This window comes from Triticum urartu, chromosome 6 (assembly GCF_003073215.2).
Source record: "Triticum urartu cultivar G1812 chromosome 6, Tu2.1, whole genome shotgun sequence".
Taxonomy (NCBI): Eukaryota; Viridiplantae; Streptophyta; class Magnoliopsida; order Poales; family Poaceae; genus Triticum; species Triticum urartu.
The window spans coordinates 547290798-547312944 of record NC_053027.1 but is presented as its reverse complement, the minus strand read 5'-3'; the positions used below and the strand labels follow the sequence as shown (position 1 = coordinate 547312944).

General features: G+C 41.3%; 1 protein-coding gene across 1 annotated transcript; it reads left to right on the top strand.

The window, feature by feature from the left end:
- The first annotated feature begins 4984 nt into the window (after positions 1–4984).
- On the top strand, positions 4985–7511 carry LOC125516981. Its single transcript, XM_048682225.1, has 6 exons — positions 4985–5128; positions 5205–5291; positions 5708–5893; positions 6343–6558; positions 6659–6805; positions 7134–7511. The coding sequence occupies exons 1-6, from the start codon at positions 4985–4987 to the stop codon at positions 7509–7511; spliced, it is 1158 nt and encodes a 385-aa protein (XP_048538182.1).
- Positions 7512–22147: the final 14636 nt, after the last annotated feature.

The following is a 22147-nucleotide window of genomic DNA, read 5'->3' as shown; positions in this document are numbered from 1 at the left end:
TCCAGAAATAAACAATGTTCCACTCCACTATTATTTGGGCCGTAGCCTTTTTAGAGCCCATATATTATTTGGTCCAATAGAACATTTGGTCTTTTTATTCACAGATTTCCAGTTTACACATTTGAACAGCAAACACTCAATAATTCTCTTGATTAAATTATTAAATTCAGAAATCATTTCACCAAATACACACAACAACACATACAAGTCCGCACGTCCAACATCAACTTAAACAAGCAAAAACAGATACACATGCACGATACACAAGCACATACAAGTGTGCTTACAAGCAAAACAAGATACACAAGAACCAAAACATGGTGCAACATCAACTAAAACTGTGGTGCACATCTCAATGCCTCTTCTGGTCTTCCGTCACAGTAGTAGCAGCCTAAAGAACATTAGATCGTGATCCAGATCACCAAAAAGAAACATTATTAAATGTTTAGAGACAATGCCATCAACATGAGGCGGTAATCCAACTTAACACTTTGTCAACATATTTTACATACGCAAATAACTAAGCTTACTATAGTAGCATGATACATTGGTACAAGTGCAGGTCGTCAATGAACATCACTATAACAGGTTCACCTGAAGAAAAATACTACTCTACTACAACTACCATCGATTCAACTTACAGGATCTAACAATACTAGTGAGCGCACACAGACTAACATCACAAGGCAGGAGAGAATAGAGGGAACAGGGACCTGATGATGATAGTGTCGACGATGATCAAATTGGGTAGATCATCCACCTCCTCATTGTGGTGCGCACCAAAATGATCTACACACATTTGTCATCCAAAGCAAACACCTGCATGATTAAAAAAACTACATCAAAACTTCTTCCAGTCAATCAAACAATAAAGATCACTATGGATTCTAAATGAGTACAGCGCCAAGCTGCTCCTAACAATCTCAACACTTGTATTTTTGTTTGTTGCAATCTAAACTATATCACCACAAGTTCTATGATGCATCCAAACTTGTGAAATTCATGCATAGATTCAAGTATGATACTAAGTGAGCAGGTAGAATCACCCAAGCATGGAGGCAAGTGTCTCACCTGCGGCAACTGACCAGGAGCGAAGTTGAGCATGGCCGGGGCAGGAGGAGCTGGAGTAGCACGACCAGCCTTGAGGTCCGGGGCATCCACAGCCTGCCTGGCATTGAGTGCCCAGAGCGAGGGGAGCATCGGGGCGTGCCTGCATGATGAAGGAAAGCGGCATCAGAGAGTTAAAGACTAAAGGACATGTGGTAGCAAAATGAATATCAAACTACTGTCATAACTTGACTGTGAAGTTAAGGAACCTCTTTAGTCTTTATTTTGCAGAGAAGGGAGCATGTAGGTTCATGATAACTAATGTACTAGTGGACAAGTGGTAAATTAGAAAATCCTCCACACAATGAATGGGCAGATCCATCCTTGAACCCACTCTAATGGATCGGAAAGATTAATCTCAAACAACAACCAAATGCCAGAGTGCTCAGGCCCAAATTCTACAAGATGTCTGAAGTACAATAATATACAATACATCATAGCAAACTGACTGGACGAGTTTAGTTTGAACTACCTGATACGTATCCAATGTATCTATAATTTTTGATTGTTCCATGCTATATTATATTCTGTTTTGGACATTATTGGGCTTTATTATACACTTTTATATTATTTTTGGGACTAACCTATTAACCGGAGGCCCAGCCTAGAATTGCTGTTTTTGCCTATTTTAGGGTTTCGTAGAAAAAGAATATCAAACGGAGTCCAAACGGAATGAAACCTTCGGGAACATGATTTTTGGAACGAACATGATCCAGAGGACTTGGACCCTACGTCAAGCAATCAACGAGGAGGGCACGAGGTAGGGGGGCGCGCCTACCCCCAGGCACACCCTCCACCCTCGTGGGCCCCCTGTTGCTCCACCGACGCACTCCTTCCTTCTATATATACCTACGTATCCCCAAACTACCAGATATGGAGCCAAAACCCTAATTCCACCACCGTAACTTTCTGTATCCACAAGATCCCATCTTGGGGCCTTTTCCGGAGCTCCGCCGGAGGGGTCATCGATCACGGAGGGCTTCTACATCAACACCATAGCCTCTCCGATGAAGTGTGAGTAGTTTACTTCAGACCTTCGGGTCCATAGTTATTAGCTAGATGGCTTCTTCTCTCTTTTTGGATCTCAATACAAAGTTCTCCCCCTCTCTTGTGGAGATCTATTCGATGTAATCTTCTTTTGCGGTGTGTTTGTTGAGACCGATGAATTGTGGTTTTATGATCAAGTTTATCTATGAACAATATTTGAATCTTCTCTGAATTCTTTTATGTATGATTGGTTATCTTTGCAAGTCTCTTCGAATTATCAGTTTGGTTTGGCCTACTAGATTGATCTTTCTTGCAATGGGAGAAGTGCTTAGCTTTGGGTTCAATCGTGCGATGTCCTTTCCCAGTGATAGTAGGGGCAGCAAGACACGTATTGTATTGTTGCCATCGAGGATAACAAGATGGGGTTTATATCATATTGCATGAGTTTATCCCTCTACATCATGTCATCTTGCTTAAAGCGTTACTCTGTTCTCTTGAACTTAATACTCTAGATGCATGCTGGATAGCGGTCGATGTGTGGAGTAATAGTAGTAGATGCAGGAAGGAGTCGGTCTACTTCTCTCAGACGTGATGCCTATATATACATGATCATACCTAGATATTCTCATAACTATGCTCAATTCTTTCAATTGCTCAACAGTAATTTATTTACCCACCGTGAATACTTATGCTTTTTTGAGAGAAGCCACTAGTGAAACCTATGGCCCGCGGGTCTATCTTCCATCATATTAATCTTCCAATACTTAGTTATTTTTATTGCCTTTTATTTCACTTTGCATCTTTATCATAAAAATACCAAAAATATTATCTTATCATATCTATCAGATCTCACTCTCGTAAGTGACCGTGTAGGGATTGACAACCCCTTATCGCATTGGTTGCGAGGATTTATTTGTTTGTGTAGGAGCGAGGGACTCGTGCGTGGCCTCCTACTGGATTGATACCTTGGTTCTCAAAAACCGAGGGAAATACTTACACTACTTTGCTGCATCACCCTTTCCTCTTCAAGGGAAAACCAATGCAAGTGCTCAAGAGGTAGCAAGAAGGATGTCTGGTGCCGTTGCCGGGGAGGTCTACGCAAAATTCAACACACCAAGTACCCATCACAAACCCTTATCTCCCGCATTACATTATTTACCATTTGCCTCTCGTTTTCCTCTCCCCCACTTCACCCTTGCCGTTTTATTTGCCCTCTCTCTCTCCATCCTCCCTCTCTTTCTCCGTTTGCCTCTTTTTGCCCGTCTCTTGTTTGCTCGTGTGTTGGATTGCTTGCTTGTCATGATGGCTCAAGATAATACTAAATTGTGTGACTTCACCAATACCAACAACAATGATTTCCTTAGCACTTCAATTGCTCCTCTTACCGATACTGAATCTTGTGAAATCAATACTGCTTTATTGAATCTTGTCATGAAAGATCAATTCGTCAGCCTTCCTAGTGAAGATGCCGCTACCCATCTAAATAGCTTCGTTGACTTGTGTGATATGCAAAAGAAGAAAGATGTGGATAATGATATTGTTAAATTGAAGCTATTTCCTTTCTCTCTTAGAGATCGTGCTAAAGCTTGGTTTTCGTCTTTGCCTAAAAATAGTATTGATTCTTGGAATAAGTGCAAAGATGCTTTTATCTCTAAGTATTTTTTCCTCCCGCTAAGATTATCTCTTAGAAACGATATGATGAATTTTAAGCAACTTGATCATGAACAAGTTGCACAAGCTTGGGAGAGGATGAATTTAATGATACGTAATTGCCCTACACATGGCTTGAATTTGATCGGCACACCTAAAGACTCGATGTGATCTTGGATCACTAAAATGAAAATGAAGAATCACATGACTTGGCCAACACTTGTCTTAAAGCTTTTTAGGGGCACCTTCCATTCCAATGTTGTTCTAGTGAAGAACTTTTTCTAGAATAAACTTATAGCATAGTTCTTCAAGATATGTTGGCATGAAGTATCGGAATCCACCTTGGGGATTGGATACACTTTCACAATCACTTTATTACTCCACTATTAATAGCATACAACACTTTCTCCCATTGGAACCACTACAACACCACAACCTCCTCCACACACACACAAGCCATCTTTTACTTCACTTACAACTTTACTTTTCAAAGACTAACTTTTATTTTTATTTTAATACTTTATCTACACTTACAACCTATCTTAATTAGAGAGTTTAAGTAAAGTAATCACAGATTTCATAGGAAGTTTTATCAATGGTAGATATAGCTTCATAGAATGGGAAATCTACCTTTAACTCAGAAGGGGTCTCAAGACTCAGTACTTTCACATTCACATTGGAAAAGGGCCACAAAAATTCCCACACCTAGGGGTTATCAGGTGACATAGTGGACATGGTGCGAGGAGAGAGTGATGCATCTTGTAAATGCGCTCTATGTGGAGAGCAATCTACTCGAGTGAACCTTATCCATATGGGACATTAATTGATGACTTTTTTATTACATAACTCAAATATTTTTTGGGCATTACTCCAATATTTCGATAATAAGAAACCAAGAGGTCGTACAACTATCTTATCTTATCTACAATATAGATGACCAGTCACCTAGGGCTAACATTATCAATATGGGACAATAGTCATGAAGATCTTTCCATTTAATACATAAGTCGAATATTTTTTGGCATTAGTACTTCAAGATTTTGTTAATAAAAAACCAATACTTAGCATGATTAGTGTATATTATGCAGTTAATACCATGTTTTTTGATATATTATATCTTTATCCCATCAATGCAAGTTATTGTTGTTCTTAAATAACAACCATTTATGTCAGGATAGTTTGGAACCTTATAAATATGATGGTAGACACATTAACAAAACAAACATTTCATATTTCCACCATGAAAGAAAATACATATGTTAGTGTGACCATTCTCTTAGCATGTCTAATTCTAGCCCTTGGAGGAAAAGAAGTTAAGTGTATAAGAGGAGACAAAAATACTAGCGGGGTCCCTTTGAATCAAAAAGTCAATACTACTATTGTGGTATGTATGAATTCATCTTAGTTTATATAACTATCACCAATTTTGAGTTTATTGAGTTGAGGAGATACGATAATAGGTTGACAAAGGAGATGTCTATGACTGCATCGATGTGAACCTACAACCAGCCTTTAGCCATCCACTACTGAAACACCACAAAATGCAGGCAAGTTTTTTATAATCAACATATTATAACATGCATATAGTGGCTAAGTCAATGGTATATATTCTTATTTTGATCCATAAAGGAATGGTAAGTTATTTGAAATAATTAGTGGCATGTAGCTAGGTAGTATATGTAATCATGGTAGCAATATTTCGCAATTTTGGTGCTTATAGTAATACTTCATAAACAAGATCTTGCCACAAATCTAGCGTTGTTAAATTGTTCTTCATGCTCTCGTTATAGTTTAGAACATGAATATGCAACATTTTGATATGATCACCAAACAATAAAAAATGTGAGTTCCACTAATTGTGGGGATATATTTAATTATGCACTATAACACAAACACGCACATGCACAATTTTGATCAATATTTTCTTAAATTTTATGTTGATTAAAATTTTCCAATTAAATAGATGGAACCAAGCTCTTTCCCACAGAGTATTCCTACCAAATCCCCGTCGATTCATGACAGGCCACCAGCCCAATTGTCTTTGATTGAGTGCTCTACAGGAACGATTCCAATATTGCGCAACAACAGAAGGGTCCACAAGCTAGTACAAGCTATTGACAAAGTGATTAGCAAGAATGAACAACAAGAGGTGAGTTTCAATATAATTTTGGAGTCATCTATTTATCATGGTAGACTATATCAATATCGACTTTAACTTGGAGTTCTTGAATACACACCAATTTTATTTCCTTTCAATCCACATGTGACATCAATAATTATCTAATCGTATTATAGGATTTTATCGCATTAAATTCATACTTTAAATGAAATAGATGGTCCAAGGTAGTCCAATAAGTAAAGGGAAATAACTGATTTTGAAATGTACAAACCAATTTAATTTTTACATATAATATTTGTGTTGCCATTAGAGTGGATGAAAGTTTCTCAAAGTGTTTGGTCAATATTTGCCTTAGTGGCACCATTAAGTGATGTTCAACAAATTTTTGTTGTGATGCAACATCAATCTTTCTTATGTTTAATAAGCATTTAATTTGTATTTTCATTATAAACAAACCAATATATTATTTGGGCTTGCAGATTGCAGGATTCGAGTATCTAGATGTGCTATACGGAACGCGGGCTAAAATAACTATCTATGAACCTAAGGTGAAGAATGATAGTAAGGATCTAAGTGCATCATGGATACAAATTAATGGGAGACAAAGAGTAGGACTTGCAGATGGGATAGGTGTTGGTTCTTGGGTATATCCAAGCTACAGTGGTGACAGCCTTGCTAGGTTTCACGTTGCTTGGGTAATCTATAACTATTTCCTTGGATGTGCATTCTTCAATTTAGTGTGAGTAACTTAGAATGATATAGTTGTTATTGACCTTGGAACACATCTCTGTAAAGGTTGATGGCTTAAAGAACACAATTTGCCCTGATCATGATTGTGGCGCTTTTGTACAAGTTAGCTCAAGTGTTGGTCTAGGAGGAAGACTTAAACCAGTTTCTATCTATGGAGGACCACAATACATCATAGATGTTTCCATTTTCAAGGTATTCTCATGTTAATATTTTTGTTGATACTTGTATTTCATTTTGTCGTATGAAATACAAGAATTATATTTTGATGAAAACCTGGAGACAGTGCTTAAATCAATCTTATAGGTGGCCAAACCATTAGATAGCACAATCTTACTAAAAACTTTCAATTTAAGAAAATATTAACATAGATGTGAGAGTACCAAATATCTCTTTCATCATATATTGATGTTAATATGGTATACACTTATAAGGATAATTTCAATTCAACACAAACATTTGATCGACTAGTATTCATTTCAAGTCTATTGAAGTGTTTACCATGAACCTTGATTTATTCTAGGACCTAGTGAGTAAAAATTGGTGGGTGTCTTACGGTGAACGAAACATACATATTGGATATTGGCCAAAGGAAATTTTCCATTTCATGAAGGATCAATGTAATTCTGCATTATGGGGTGGGTATGTTCAAGGTCCAACAGCCTCATCAGACTCTCCGCAGATGGGTAGTGGTCATTTTGCTTCCGAAGAACGTGGAAAAGCAACAGTTGTAAGAAATATCCTAATTGTAGATACTAAAAACAAGTATGCTAATCCAGATGCCTGGAAAGCTCGTCTTATCGTCACCAGTTCATCAAAATATACTACGAAGGCTTATGGTTACGGATATAATGACTATGGTGTGCACAATTACTATGGTGGACCTGGTGCTTTTGTTTAAATATATATTGTACAATTATAAATAAATTTTCCATAATCTAATAATTTGTCAACTTGGACACGTAGTTGTTTTGATTTTATCATGCTAAAATGTATAGTAGTGGATAAACCAAGTCATTATAACCCACCGGTGTAGGGCATCTGTTGTAGCCCTTTTCGACAAGTAAGAGTGTAGAAATATCCGAGTAGGAGAAGGAATTGGTTGATGGAAACTAATAAGGAACCAATGTAAAAGCTGCAAGCATTATTTGATAGTTCGTTTATATCACAAGAACGTACCTTATAACAAAAGTGCAATTGTGCAGAAAGTGACCCTGTCCTTAATAATGCTTAAAGACAAGCCGATTGAAGTACTTATATTGATCAAATCAATATCGAGGACACATGAGATTTTCACGAAGCTGCTTTCAACTAATTTCATTGAGTTAACTTTCATTGCATTGATAACTATTGATTGTGTGGTGGAACCTATATTGACTAGATGACCCATTGCCCCAATTGGCATAGAGACCAACTGCAGTGTGACAACCCGAGACCGATGCTCCAGACCACTTCCATGTTTCTCGTTGTCAGCGTGTCTTTTTTTATTTGTTTGTTGCTTTTCATCATCGCATCATTCGCTTTGCATCGGCACTCGTTGTCGTCATTGTTTTAAAACTTGCATCTACTCGTAGTTGCCGCTTCTCGCTTTGTCTCCGTTGACCTTTTGTCAGGACCCCTTGTCTTTGTCGACCTCTCTCAAACCCCCCTCGCGTGCGCGTCTGAAAGTTGTCCCGAACCCGACCCGGGCAGTCGTGACCGATGAGTCCGGATCATCCCCAAACATCCTTAAAATATCTTCGTTTTATTCATTGGACTCCCTAGCCTATTTATTCTCGACCGTCTGATTTAATCGAAGGGTCCAAACTTAACACTGGGCCTAGGTTATAGGGTTAGGAAAGTAGGTCTATATATATATATATACCTACTTTCCTAACCCTATAACCTAGGCTTCTTGCCCCATCGCGCCCCCACCCGCTCAATCCTCATCGGGATCACCCACAGCCAACCACCATCCTTCTTTTCCGTCGCCTCCCAACCATAGCAAAGCCGCAGCCTCCCTCGCTTTTGGATCGGCAGGAACTGCGACTGGATCCCCTCCCTCTCGAGCACTTCCATGGAGCCAAGCTCCCGTGCCTCCCGTTTGTCCTTCCCGAAGACCAACAACACCAAGTCCTCGTAGCCGCCTTTGTCCACGCACTCCCGTGCCGCCAAGCTGGAGCTCTCCTGCGCCGACCTCTCAAGTCACGTCCCTGCCCATGCCCCCCGTCCTCTCTTTCCCCCCTTTTCTCTCTCTAACCTCTCTGTTTCTCTCACCCCGTTCAAGCAGGAGCGCAGCCGCCCTCGACCCGTCTCCGTCCGGCCGACAACGAGCAGTAGCTCGCCGGAGTTGAGCTCCACCGGATCTGCCTCCCTCTGCCCGTTGCTGGCGCTCACGTCACCGTCAGCCACCCGTCGCCGGAGTTCCTCGCCGGCTCGCGCGCCAACCTGCCGGAACCAAGGCGTCGACCACCACCACCAGGAGCTCGCCGCTGCTTCCCTGCCCAAGGGCCCCCGGTCCGCCTCCTCCGGCCACCTCCCCGTCGCGTCGCCCGCCGGATCCGCGCTGCAGCCCCTCGTTGGAGTCGCGCGAAGTTCCCCTGCTCGCACTCGGCCTCCTCTGCCTCACGGTCACATGCCCGAGCCGTGCGTTGACCTCGCCAGCAAGCCTTTCCAGCGCCCAATGCCCAGCCACGATCCCCAAGGCCCAGCTCCCTGGAGCCCATTGTGAGCAGCCCCTCAGCTCGCCTGCTCTCTACTAGTGGGCTTGGCCCGTTCTGTTTTTGATGCTATGCCTCGCCCTGTGCGTAGGATAGAGTTCTACGCCCATGCCCTATGTAGCCCAGTTCCAGCAGATTCGGCCTGTTCATGTTTTTTTCCAGTTATGCGATTTTGTCGATTTATCCAGAATTTACCAAATTTGCAGAAAATACCCTAAGCTTCATGCATTTAATAACTCACAAACCATGCATCGGTTTAAAATGATTTAAACTTGTAAAATTCTTAGAATTTCATGTACTTTCATAATTTGCCACTTCCATCTATGTTTAAAATGTTGTTTGATTAAATTTGCTCAAATGCCATGTTAAAATGATTTATTTCATAACTAAATAAACGTAGCTCCGAATCTAATAAACTATATATGTAAATGGGGTGGAAAAATACATAGATTAACATGGTGGCATTACTTTGTATGTTTAATAACTCTAAAATTATGTATAGGGAAGAATCGTACTAACTTTGAAATATGCATATGGGGATTTTCCGGAATTGTTGTTTGTTGTTCCAGCCTCATTTAAACTTGCCTAGATAGGTAGTTTTATTATGCTTCACCCCTTGCCATGTTTAATAACATTTAATATTGTTGGGTACATAACCGAGAGAGAACTAAATAAGTCCTGTGGTGTTTCGACAATATGCAACTCGTTGCATATTGAACTCCACTTAACTTGTAGTATTGTTTGTTGCACTTGGCCATGCCATGAGTCATTAAACCGGACATGCATCATACTTGATTGTGCATCATGCCATGATTATACTTGCTTGTTTACTATGTCGTTTGCTTCTTTCCGGTTGGGCTTCTCCTTCTGGTTACGTTGCGATTGTGAGGATCCTTCGACTACGTTGGTTTGTCTTCTTCATGGATTCGGTCTTCTTCCTAGCGGGATCTCAGGCAAGATGACCGTCACCTTGAATCTCACTACTATCTTTGCTATGCTAGTTGTCTCGATGCTATCGCTATGTCACGCTACCCACCACTTGTTTATCAAACCTCCCAAATTGCTATGTTAGTCTCTAACATTTTCACCCTTCCTAGCAAACCATTGTTTGGCTATGTTACCGCTTTGCTCAGCCCCTCTTATAGCGTTGCTAGTTGCAGGCTGTTCCATGTTGGGACATGGATATCATGGGATGCCACAATATCTCTTATTTAATTAATGCATATATATACTTGGTAAAGGGTGGAAGGCTTGACCTTTTTCCTGGTGTTTTGTTCCACTCTTGCCGTCCTAGTTTCCGTCATACCGGTGTTATGTTCCTTGATTTGGCGTCCCTAACACGATGAAGGGTATGGGGCCCTCTTGATAGTTCGCTTTGAATAAAACTCTTCCAGCAAGTCCCAACATTGGTTTTCCATTTTCCTAATAACAGCTAAAACTTGCATAGGGACTTGCTGCCCCCTGTGGACTTAATCAACAACCCGGGCCAGTGCTCCTCATGAGTGTTGGTCCAAACTAGAGCACCGTGCGGGACCGCCCCTAGGCAACTTGGGGTATTTGGTATATACCTGTACGCTTTGCTCATCCCGTGTACCCTGAGAATGAGATAGCGCAAATCCTATCAGGCTAGGTCGGTGCATCAGGAAGTCTTGCTGGACTAGTTTTACCATTGCCGAAATGTCTTGTCCACCGGGATTCCGAGTTTGATCGGAGGTTCCCGCGACGGAGGATTGCCTCCGCAGATCGTGAGCTTGTCATGGGCTAAGTTGGGACACCCCTACAGGGTTTAAACTTTCGAGAGTCGTGCCCACGGTTATGTGGCAGATGGGAATTTGCAAATATCCGGTTGTAGAGGACTCGAAGTAAATTCAATTAAAATACACCAATCGTGTTGCGTAACCATGGCTGTCTTTTTTTGGGGAAGTTCGAGAAGAGAACACGGTTGGGTTATGTTTGAATGTAAGTAGTTCAGGATCACTTATTGATCATTACTAGTTTGCGACCGTTTGCGTAGTTTCTCATCTTACTCTTGTACTCGTGAGTTAGCCACCATACATTGCTTAGTCACTGCTGCAACCTCACCACTTACCCTTTCCTTCCCATTAAGCTTTGCTAGTCTTGACACCCATGGTAATGGGATTGCTGAGTCCTCGTGGCTCACAGATTACTACAACAATAGTTGCAGGTACAGGTAATGCGATGATCTGATGTGAGAGCGGTGCTTGATTGCTTTTGGAGTTCTTCTTCCTCGTGCAAGGGATAGGTTCCGTGTCAGGGAGCCTGGATTAGTAGGGTGGATGTCGTTCTTCTTTTTTGTTTGATTTCATCCGTAGTCGGATTCTGCTGTTCTGTATGATGGTTGTTATGTATTGATGTATTGATGTCTTCATGTTGTAGCTTGTGGCGAGTGTAAGCCTTTATCTTGTATTCTCATATATTCAGTACATGGTATGTTGTAATGATATCCACCTTGCTATGCGCTCGAAATGCGGTTGTGCCCCGATCATGAATTCATCACATGATTGGGATAGAACCACATCTTGGGTGCTACATGCAGTCTAGAAGTTAAACAAACCATTTGAAGGTTTTTTCCTCTACTGTTTGCAAATGAGTATGCTCACGGTGTGTTCTTATTTTCTTTGTCGAGCATCCTTGCCCATAGCTTCCCCTGGCGATTAACTTTTGATGACATGAGACTCTGTTCATGATGGATCTTTTTCCCAAAATAATTGTAAATCACATTACATTTGGGCTCTATATTAAACTAGTCATATTTACAGATAATTTGGTGGCTTATTATGAACTTGATATTGTAACAAAACATTTGTAAAGAACATGGAGATGACTAACGGAACCAGAGTAAGTTGGGAAGGGATGTGGTTTGTGAGGGAGTCCTGGACTAGGGGTCCTCAGGAGGCTGACCCAGCTCTCATGGGCCGGACTGTTGGGACGCATTGTGTCTGGTCTGAAGACTTTACTGCCTTGGTGTGTGCTCCAAGTCAAGATGGAAGATTCGGTGTTCCTTTCTATGTAACCGACTTTATGTAAACCCTAGTACCCCTGGTGTCTATATAAACCAGGGGTCTTAGTCCGTAGAGGCCAAGAGAACAATCACCATCCTACTAGTTAGGGTTTAGTTCCTCTGATCTTGAGGTAGATCAACCCTGTAACCCCTGTATACACAAGCAATATAATCAAGCATGACGTAGGGTATTATCTCTTCGGGAGGGCCCAAACCTGGGTAAATATCGTGCTCTGCATCCCTTGCTCCCCATCGATCCAAGATCCACAGTTCGGGACCCCCTACCCGAGATCCTACGATTTTGACATCGAAATTGGTGCTTTCATTGAGAATTCCACTGTCGGATCACCGAAGGATCGATGGCTCGCCTGATCATCGGGGATGGCATCAACACCAGGGACATCTTCATCCTCGGGCAACTTTTCATGTTCGGAAGCATTTTCCTGCATGTTGACTCGACTGGTCGTCTCAACCAGGTCGACAATTTCGCCCCGCAGTAGCATATCAGGTTTGTCAACCTCAAGTATGTCACTGACGCTCAAGGCAATATGATCTTCACTGGTTTTTCAGTCGTACCTTCAACAAACTCAGCCTCCTAAGCATTGAATTCGGACCCTCCCCCCGGTCCGATCTCCGGATCGGCCCCTACTGCGCTACCGGCCTCCAGCTCAGAAGCACTACCTACGTCCAAAGACTAGGAATCGGTCCGTATTGAGCATGGAGTGATTATTTAGAGAAAGCCGAGCATAATTTTTTTGAATAATAATTTCTCTTGAGAGCTCGTGATTGGGGCATGAATATAACATTGACTTAAGCCTCCCCCAAGCTTGAGCGATACTTTATCCTTGGCAAGGCCAAAAATTATATATATATATATATATAATTACAATCACGATGAACCAGATGCATAGGATAAAACTTTTGATGAAATTCCAATTTCAATTGGTTGTAGTTCCATGATCCAATATCATCGCATAGCATAAACCATGTCACTGCCTTTCCCTTCAAAGATAAAGGGAAGACCTTCTTCTCGATAACATCCTCGGGCATACCTGCAAGCTGAAATACTCCACAAACTTCATCCACACAGATTAGGTGCAAATCAGGATGTAATGTTCCATCTCCTGTAAAAGGATTAGCTAGCAGTTTCTCTATCATACCCAAAGAAATTTCAATGTAAACATTATTAGTAGGCTCAGTAGGTTGAGGAGCAACTCTTTGCTCTACTGGTCGAGGTGAAGATACCTCAAACAACTCGCCCAAAGGATTAATTTCCATAGTAACAAGTGACAGTAAATTTCAGCACACTATATAAATTTTTCCTTACCAGGTTCCACTTACCAAAGGCGCTTCACTCCCTGGCAACGGCGCCAGAAAAGAGTCTTGATGATCCACAAGTATAGGGGATCTATCGTAGTCCATTTGATAAGTAAGAGTGTCGAACCCAACGAGGAGCAGAAGGAAATGATAAGCAGTCTTCAATAAGGTATTCTCTGCAAGCACTCAAATTATCGGTAACAGATAGTTTTGTGAAAAGGTAATTTGTAACGGATAACAAGTAACAAAAGTAAACAAGGTGCAGCAAGGTGGCCCAATACTTTTTTTTAGCAAAGGACAAGCCTGGACAACTCTTATATAAAGGAAAATGCTCCAGAGGACACATGGGACTTATCGTCAAGCTAGTTTTCATCATGCTCATATGATTCATGTTCATTACTTTGATAATTTGATATGTGGGTGGACCGGTGCTTGGGTACTTCCCTTCCTTGGACAAGCATCCCACTTATGACTAACCCCTCTTGCAAGCATCCGCAAACTACATAAGAAGTATTAAGGTAAACCTAACCATAACATGAAACATGTGGATCCACATCAGCCCCTTATGAAGCAACACATAAACTAGGGTTTAAGCTTCTGTCACTCTAGCAACCCATCATCTACTTATTACTTCCCAATGCCTTCCCCTAGGCCCAAACAATGGTGAAGTGTCATGTAGTCGACGTTCACATGACACCACTAGAGGAGAGACAACATACATCTCATCAAAATATCGAACGAATACCAAATTCACATGACTACTTATAGCAAGACTTCTCCCATGTCCACAGGAACAAACGTAACTACTCACAAATCATATTCATGTTCATAATCAGAGGGGTATTAATATGCATAAAGGATCTGAACATATGATCTTTCACCGAATAAACGAGCTAGCATCAACTACAAGGAGTAATCAACACTACTTGCAACCCACAGGTACCAATCTGAGGTTTTGAGACAAAGATCAGATACAAGAGATGAACTAGGGTTTTAGAGGAGATGGTGATGGTGAAGATGTTGATGGAGATTGACCCCCTCCCGATGAGAGGATCGATGGTGATGCCGATGGTGATGATTTCCCCCTCCCGAAGGGATGTTTCCCCGGCAGAACAGCTCTGCCAGAGCCCTAGATTGGTTCCGCCAGGGTTCCGCCTCGAGATGGTGGTTCTTCATCCCGAAAGCTTCCTTCTTACTTTTTCCAGTGCGAAAGACTTCATATAGCAAAAGATGGGCACCGGAGGCCTGCCAGGGGGCCCACGAAGCAGGGGGCGCGCCCAGGGGAGTTGGGAGTGCCCCCCACCCTCGTGGACGGTGGGTAGCCCCCTCTGCTGCTTTCTTCACCCAATATTTTTTATATATTCCAAAACGGACTTCCGTGTAGTTTCAGGACTTTTGGAGTTGTGTAGAATAGGTCTATAATATTTGCTCCTTTTCATGTAAACCTTGTAAAATAAGAGAGAAAAGGCATAAGTATTATGACATAATGTGTAATGACATTCCACAATCCAATAAATATCGATATAAAAGCATGATGCAAAATGGACGTATCAGGTAGCTATTAGCTATTGCTTGAATCGCTTTTGTTCCAATGGATCTTCTGGGATGATAAAGTCCTTAGGTCCAAGGTTGAATTCCTCTTCGGAGAGGGGCATATAGTTGTTGTCTTCAGAATCATTGGGGTCCTCGTGAGTATGCTGACCCTCCTGCCCTCTAAGCCGTCAGATTGGTGTACGGGGGCGGGGTCGCCGAGGTCTTCTGCATTGTCCAGGGTGTCGCTGTCTGCGATGCCCGTGTTGCTTTCCCTGCTACATCGCCCCTTGGAGCGTCAGTGTTGCCTCTGGCGCTTGGGGGTCTCCTCTCCAGGTTTATCATCCCTTCTGGGGGTACCGTCCCCATTGGCACCATCATCATCGTCCTTGCGGGTGTCCACATATGTTGTAGGTGGTTGTGGTCGTCCATCGGTTAGTGACGGGAGGGGTCGTGGCCTCACCATCGTCGTCCATGTCATCAGCCTCCTCGGAGGCACAGTCTAGCGTGTCGGTTAAATCTTTGATCATGGCTATTAGGTGGGAGGTGGGTGGAACGTAAAATTCCCTATTGCCTACCTTAAGGCTCTGCTGAGCGTGGGACGAGGACTGGCCATCGACAATAGCCATTATCTGGATCTAGTCCAGGGCCTCGTTCAATAAGTCCAGGCTGGCCGGATCTGCATATGAGGCCTCTTCGGAGTTGACCTCTGTCGTGATGGTGGAGCGGGGCACAAGTCCGGCCAAGGCCGAACCCTGGACTTCAGACACCATACCACTGTCGGGGCTAAAAGCCGAATCCGTAGAGGGGAGGGTGAGTCCGGCTGGGGTCGATTCCCCGTCTTCGGACGCCGAACTCCCCAGAAGGCTAAAGGCCAAACCCATAATAGGGATGGAGGGTTTGGATTCTTGTACTGGTTCTTTTATGATGAAGTCAATTGAATTAAAATGGGATTTATTGGAAAGAATTAAACGCAACTCCAAAGATTGGGAACTCCGCGAAGGGGAGTCAGGCATAACACCTAAGTTTTATTGTGTTAAATCTTTTATGGATACCGATGCTTTTCGTGAATTTAGCAGTAAATATGGACTTGACTCTGAAATAGTAGCTTCTTTCTGTGAATAATTTGCTACTCATGTTGATCTCCCTAAGGAGAAGTGGCTTAAATATCATCCTCCATTGAAGTAAAAGTTGTTGAACCTATTAAAGTTGAAGAAAAGACTATCACTTATAATGTTGATCCTATTGTTCCTACCGCTTATATTGAGAAACCACCTTTCCCTGCTAGAATAAAGGATCATACTAAAGCTTCAACTGTGGTTCGTAAGAGTAATACTAGAACACCTACACCCCCCGAGCAAATTAAAGTTGAACCTAGTATTGCTATGGTTAAAGATCTCTTGGTCGATAATATTGATGGACATGTTATTTACTTCTGTGATGAAGCTCCTAGAATTGCTAGACCCGATACTAAAAATAAACATAGACCTATTGTAGGCATGCCTGTTATTTCTTTTTAAATAGGAGATCACTTTTATCATGGCTTTACGTGATATGGGTGCTAGTGCTAGTGCACTACCTCATTCTTTATACAAAGAAATTATGCATGATATTGCACCTGCTGAGATAGAAGATATTGATGTTACAATTAAGCTTGCCAATAGAGATACTATTTCACCAGTTGGAATTAGTAGAGATGTTGATGTCTTGTGTGGGAAAGTTAAATATCCTACTGATTTTCTTGTTCTTGGTTCCCCACAAGATGACTTTTGTCCCATTATATTTGGTAGACCCTTCTTGAATATTGTTAATGCTAAGATAGACTGCAAAAAGGATGTTGTTACTATTGGTTTAGGGGATATGTCTCATGATTTCAATTTTGCTAAATTTCATAGACAACCCCATGATAAAGAATTGCCTAGTAAAGATGAAATTATTGGTCTTGCTTCTATTGTCGTGCCTCCTAACGATCCTTTAGAACAATATTTGCTAGACCATGAAAATGATATGTTTATGAATGAAAGAAGGGAAATAGATGAAGTATTCTTTAAGGAGGGACCTATTTTGAAACACAATTTGCTTGCTGAAATTATAGGGGATCCTCCTCCACCCAAGGGTGATGCCGTGTTTGAGCTTAAACCATTACCTGATACCCTTATATATGCCTATCTTGATGAAAAGAAGATATATCCTGTTATTATTAGTGCTAACCTTTCAAAACAGGAATAAGAGAAATTATTGAAAACTCACTGGTGTGCATCGGTCCTAAACAAACAGTTTGTAACACCTTTCCGCGACGGCATATGGAACTGTCTCCAAGTGAGTGTGGGCGATAGGGGGGTCCTTCCCACACGACCCAGAAACCGTCGGGGATAGGGAGCCTTGATGCATATAGTTGTCCCTATATAACCGTTTCCGATATATCGAATATCCCAAACGCTTCATCCTTGCCACTCGTTTGTGCTCGCATTGCCATCACAATCGGAGGTTTGTGGTTCTGCCTAAAACTAGGCAGATTCCAGGCATGGCAGTTTTCTAGGTAGATTCTAGGCACGGGAGATTTACGATGCCTGGCACATCACAAACAGTTCATGATTATAAACCATGTATGATAGGTAGTCAATCACACACATTTAGTTTTCCCGCATCGTATGTCATAGTGTCTGACATCACACACGCTTTGCAAACGGCAACTGTGTGCATGCTTGCACACGTTTCCTCTCTGTGAACCATCTTTAATTATGGTGTATATCGCAAACGTTTGTGTTTTACCAACCGTGTGTTCCGTAATGACCTGCACAATGTACTTTCGCCCTAATTTAATTTCTACTATTTAAAATTGTACCTAGTTTAAACTTGAAAGTAGGCTATAACTTTATTCATATCCATCAGGTTCAAACAACCAATGCATTATTCGATTCACAGGTACAGATGTTTAAGAATTACAGAAGCACCAAATAAACAATGATTCACAGGTACATATGTTCTATACTTGTACTATTACAGATGGTAAAGAAAGAGGCGACAGACATTCCAGTTGTTAAACAAGGTGAAGCAGAATGGCCCTATTGTGCTCTCCTGGATGCAGAAGGCATGCAGGACTCTAGTCCAACCCCTTGTGATGGCCAACCGCCAATCATGTAGTTTGAGAGGTAATCTTGAGTAAACTGCTTCAGGATCCACTTCAAAAGAAAAAAGATTCAGATATTGTCATCTAACACAACTCATTAGGGGCAGTAAAAAGAAGGCTATAGGTTTCTTACTTACCATCCCGCAGTTCACAGTTGTCTTGCATAAAGTGTAAACAAATAGTTCAATTGACATCTTTTGACCCATTTTAGTAACAATCTTTATCAGTTTCCTCACTTGATGCTGGTTCATGAATATCTCATTGCCCCATACACAGAAAGGGTGGGAGTGTGGATCTTTGGCAATGATATATGTACCTAAAGGCACCAAGTTCTAAACAAAAATTGAAAATGATGTAGTACAACACTTCCTCCATCCCATTATATAAGATTTTATTGCATGTATTTATAGACATCAACAGAACATTAAGGTAACACTCTTCCTTGTTGCTATGTAGCCTGGGATTGCATATTTAGTCATTCAGTACAATGCATGTTGCTAAGCAACAATTGAAAAACGAAAAGGCATGTTAACTGCAATATCATTAACAGCAACCAAATATCATAATTCATAGTGGTATTGTTAAACTTTAATTGATGAAATTGAACTACATAGCAAATAGTTGCACATGTAGTTCAATTTCATCAACCCTCACAGCAGGCGGCAGATATTTTCGACATTGCGAGGGATGCAGAGGCAGGAGTTTTGGGGGAGCGAGCTAGTGTGCTTGACACGCCGGCTGTGGACTGTAGCCGACGCACCTTCTCGCATAAGACATAGCTGTACTATACACCGACGGTGCTCCAAGATATTTTGTACTACATCTCACACGGTTGGTGAGAATAAACTGTGTGGGATCTACTTGATTTGAATTCCAAAATGGGGTCACAGTGGCAATGGACGGTGTTTGAATTGCTAGGCCTTTTATCTGCAGTGAACATGCAATTGTATGTGTGTCCTAAAAGAATTGGAATTATTCAGGGTTCGTTTGGACATTTCATACATTAAACTGGTTTTCTAGCCATTTCAGGTGCACAATTCAAAATTAAAGTACATGCACATGCTCCAGTGCATACAAATTGGTTGAAAAATCAAATCTGTGTCCTTTAGTGCATGCTTAGGTCCCATGGAAGAAATGGGAATGAATTTTTCAGGGTTCGTTTGGCTTTTTTATACATTAACTGGGTTTTCTAGGCATTTTATGTGCATAATTCAAATTTGAACTACAAGCACATGATCCAATGCACCAAAGTTGGTTGAAAAATCACATGTGTGTCCTTAGGTGAATTTCTAGGTTCCATGCAAGAGATGTGAATGAAATTCAAACACCATGGCACTGTTGATTGCCGGCAAAACATTGAGATGCCTGGTTTTTAAATTCAAGTAAATCCAAAACTCGTCTGAAATTCATGAAACTTGGCATGCTATCATGGATCGGCATCAACATGCCGTGGTGAGAATTTTGTCCCATATGGGGTAGGTTCGGGTATAACCTTCTCACAAACCAGAGCTTCTCACAACAAGCATGATGGTTTCGATAGGGAACGTACCACCTTTGGTGACGCGACGATATCCATTGCCTCTTATTGCTTTTAAAAAATTTCCCGTGTCAAAATAGAACAACAGGAGTGTTGTGTTCAATCTTGGAATTTTTCAGGGTTCGTTTGGCCTTTTTTTATACATTAACAGGGTTTTCTAGGCATTTTATGTGCATAATTCAAATTTGAACTGCAAGCACATGCACCAATGCACCAAAGTTGGTTGAAAAATCACATGTGTGTCCTTGGGTGAATTTCTAGGTCCCATGCAAGAGATGGGAATATAATTCAAACACCATGGCACTGTTGATTGCCGGCAAAATGTTGAGATGCCTGGTTTTTAAATTCTAGTAAATCGAAAACTCGTCTGAAATTCATGAAACTTGGCATGCTATCATGGAGCGGCATCAACATGCCGTGGTGAAAATTTTGTCCCATATGGGGAAGGTTTGGGTACAACCTTCTCACAAACCAGAGCTTCTCACAACAAGCATGATGGTTTCAATAGGGAACGTACAACCTTTGGTGACGGGACGATATCCGTTGCCTCTTATTGCTGTAATTTTTTTTCTAGTGTTAACATAGAACAACAGGAGTGTTGTGTTCAATCTTGGAATTTTTCGGGGTTCATTTGGCCTTTTTATACATTAACTGGGTTTTCTAGGCATTTTATGTGCATAATTCAAATTTGAACTACAAGCACATGCTCCAATGCACCAAAGTTGGTTGAAAAATCACATGTGTGTCCTTGGGTGAATTTCTAGGTCCCATGCAAGATATGGGAATGAAATTCAAATACCAGGGCATTGTTGATTGCTGGCAAAACGTTGAGATGCCTGGTTTTTAAATTCTATTAAATCCAAAACTCATATGAAATTCATGAAACTTGGCATGCTATCATGGAGCGGCATCAATATGCCGTGGTGAAATTTTTTTGGGGCAGGTTCGGGTATAAGCTTCTCACAAACCAGAGCTTCTCAAAACAAGCTTGATGGTTTCGATAGGGAACGTACCACCTTCGGGGACAGGACGATATCCATTGCCTCTTATTGCTTTCAAAAAATTTCTCATGTCAACAAAGAACAACAGGAGTGTTGTGTCAAATTTTGGGATTTTTCGGGGTTCGTTTGGGCATTTTTATGCATTAAGTGAGTTTTCAATGCATTTATGTGCATAATTCAAATTTGAACTACATGCACATGCTCCAATGCACTAAGGTTGGTTGAAAAATCTAACCTGTGTCCTTGGGTGAATTTCTAGGTCCCATGCAAGAGATGGGAATGAAATTCAAACACCAGGGCACTGTTGATTGCCGTCAAAACATTGAGATACCAGGTTTTTAAATTCTAGTAAATCCAAAACTCGTCTGAAATTCATGAACTTGGCATGCTATCATGGAGCAGCATCAACATGCCATGTTAATTTTTTTCCCATTTGGGGCAGGCTCGGGTGTATGCTTCTCACAAACAAAAGGTTCTCACAGCAAGCATGATGGTTTCGATATGGAACGTCCCACTTTTGGGGACGAAACGATATCCATTGCCTCTTATTGCATTCAGAAATTTTCTCATGCCAAGATAGAACAACAGGAGTGTTATGTCAATTTTTGGGATTTTTCGGGGTTCGTTTGGACATTTTTATGCATTAACTTAGTTTTCAATGCATTTATGTGCATAATTCAAATTTGAACTACATGCACATGCTTCATTGCATATAAATTGGTTGAAAAATCAAATCTATGTCCTTGGGTGCATGCTTAGGTCCCATGCAAGAAATGGGAATGAATTTCAAACACCAGGGCACCGTTGATTGCCGGCAAAACATTGAGATGCCGCGTTTTAAAATTCTAGTAAATCCAAAACTCGTCTGAAATTCATGAAACTTGGCATGCTTTCATGGAGAGGCATCAACATGTCATGGTAAAATTCTTGTCCCGTTTGGGGCAGGTTTGGGTATATGCTTCTCACGAACCAGAGCTTCTCACAACAAGCATCATGGTTTCAGTAGGGAACGTTACACCTTTGGGGATGAAACGATATCCACTGCCTCTTATTGCTTCCAAAAATTTTCTCGTGTCAACATAGAACAACAAGAGTGTTGTGTCAATTTTTGTGATTTTTTAGGGTTCTTTTGGACATTTTTATGCATTAACTGAGTTTTCAATGCATTTATGTGCATAATTCAAATTTGAACTACATGCACATGCTCCAGTGCATATAAATTGGATGAAAAATCAAATCTATGTCCTTGGGTGCATGCTTAGGTCCAATGCAAGAAATGGGAATGAATTTCAAACACCAGG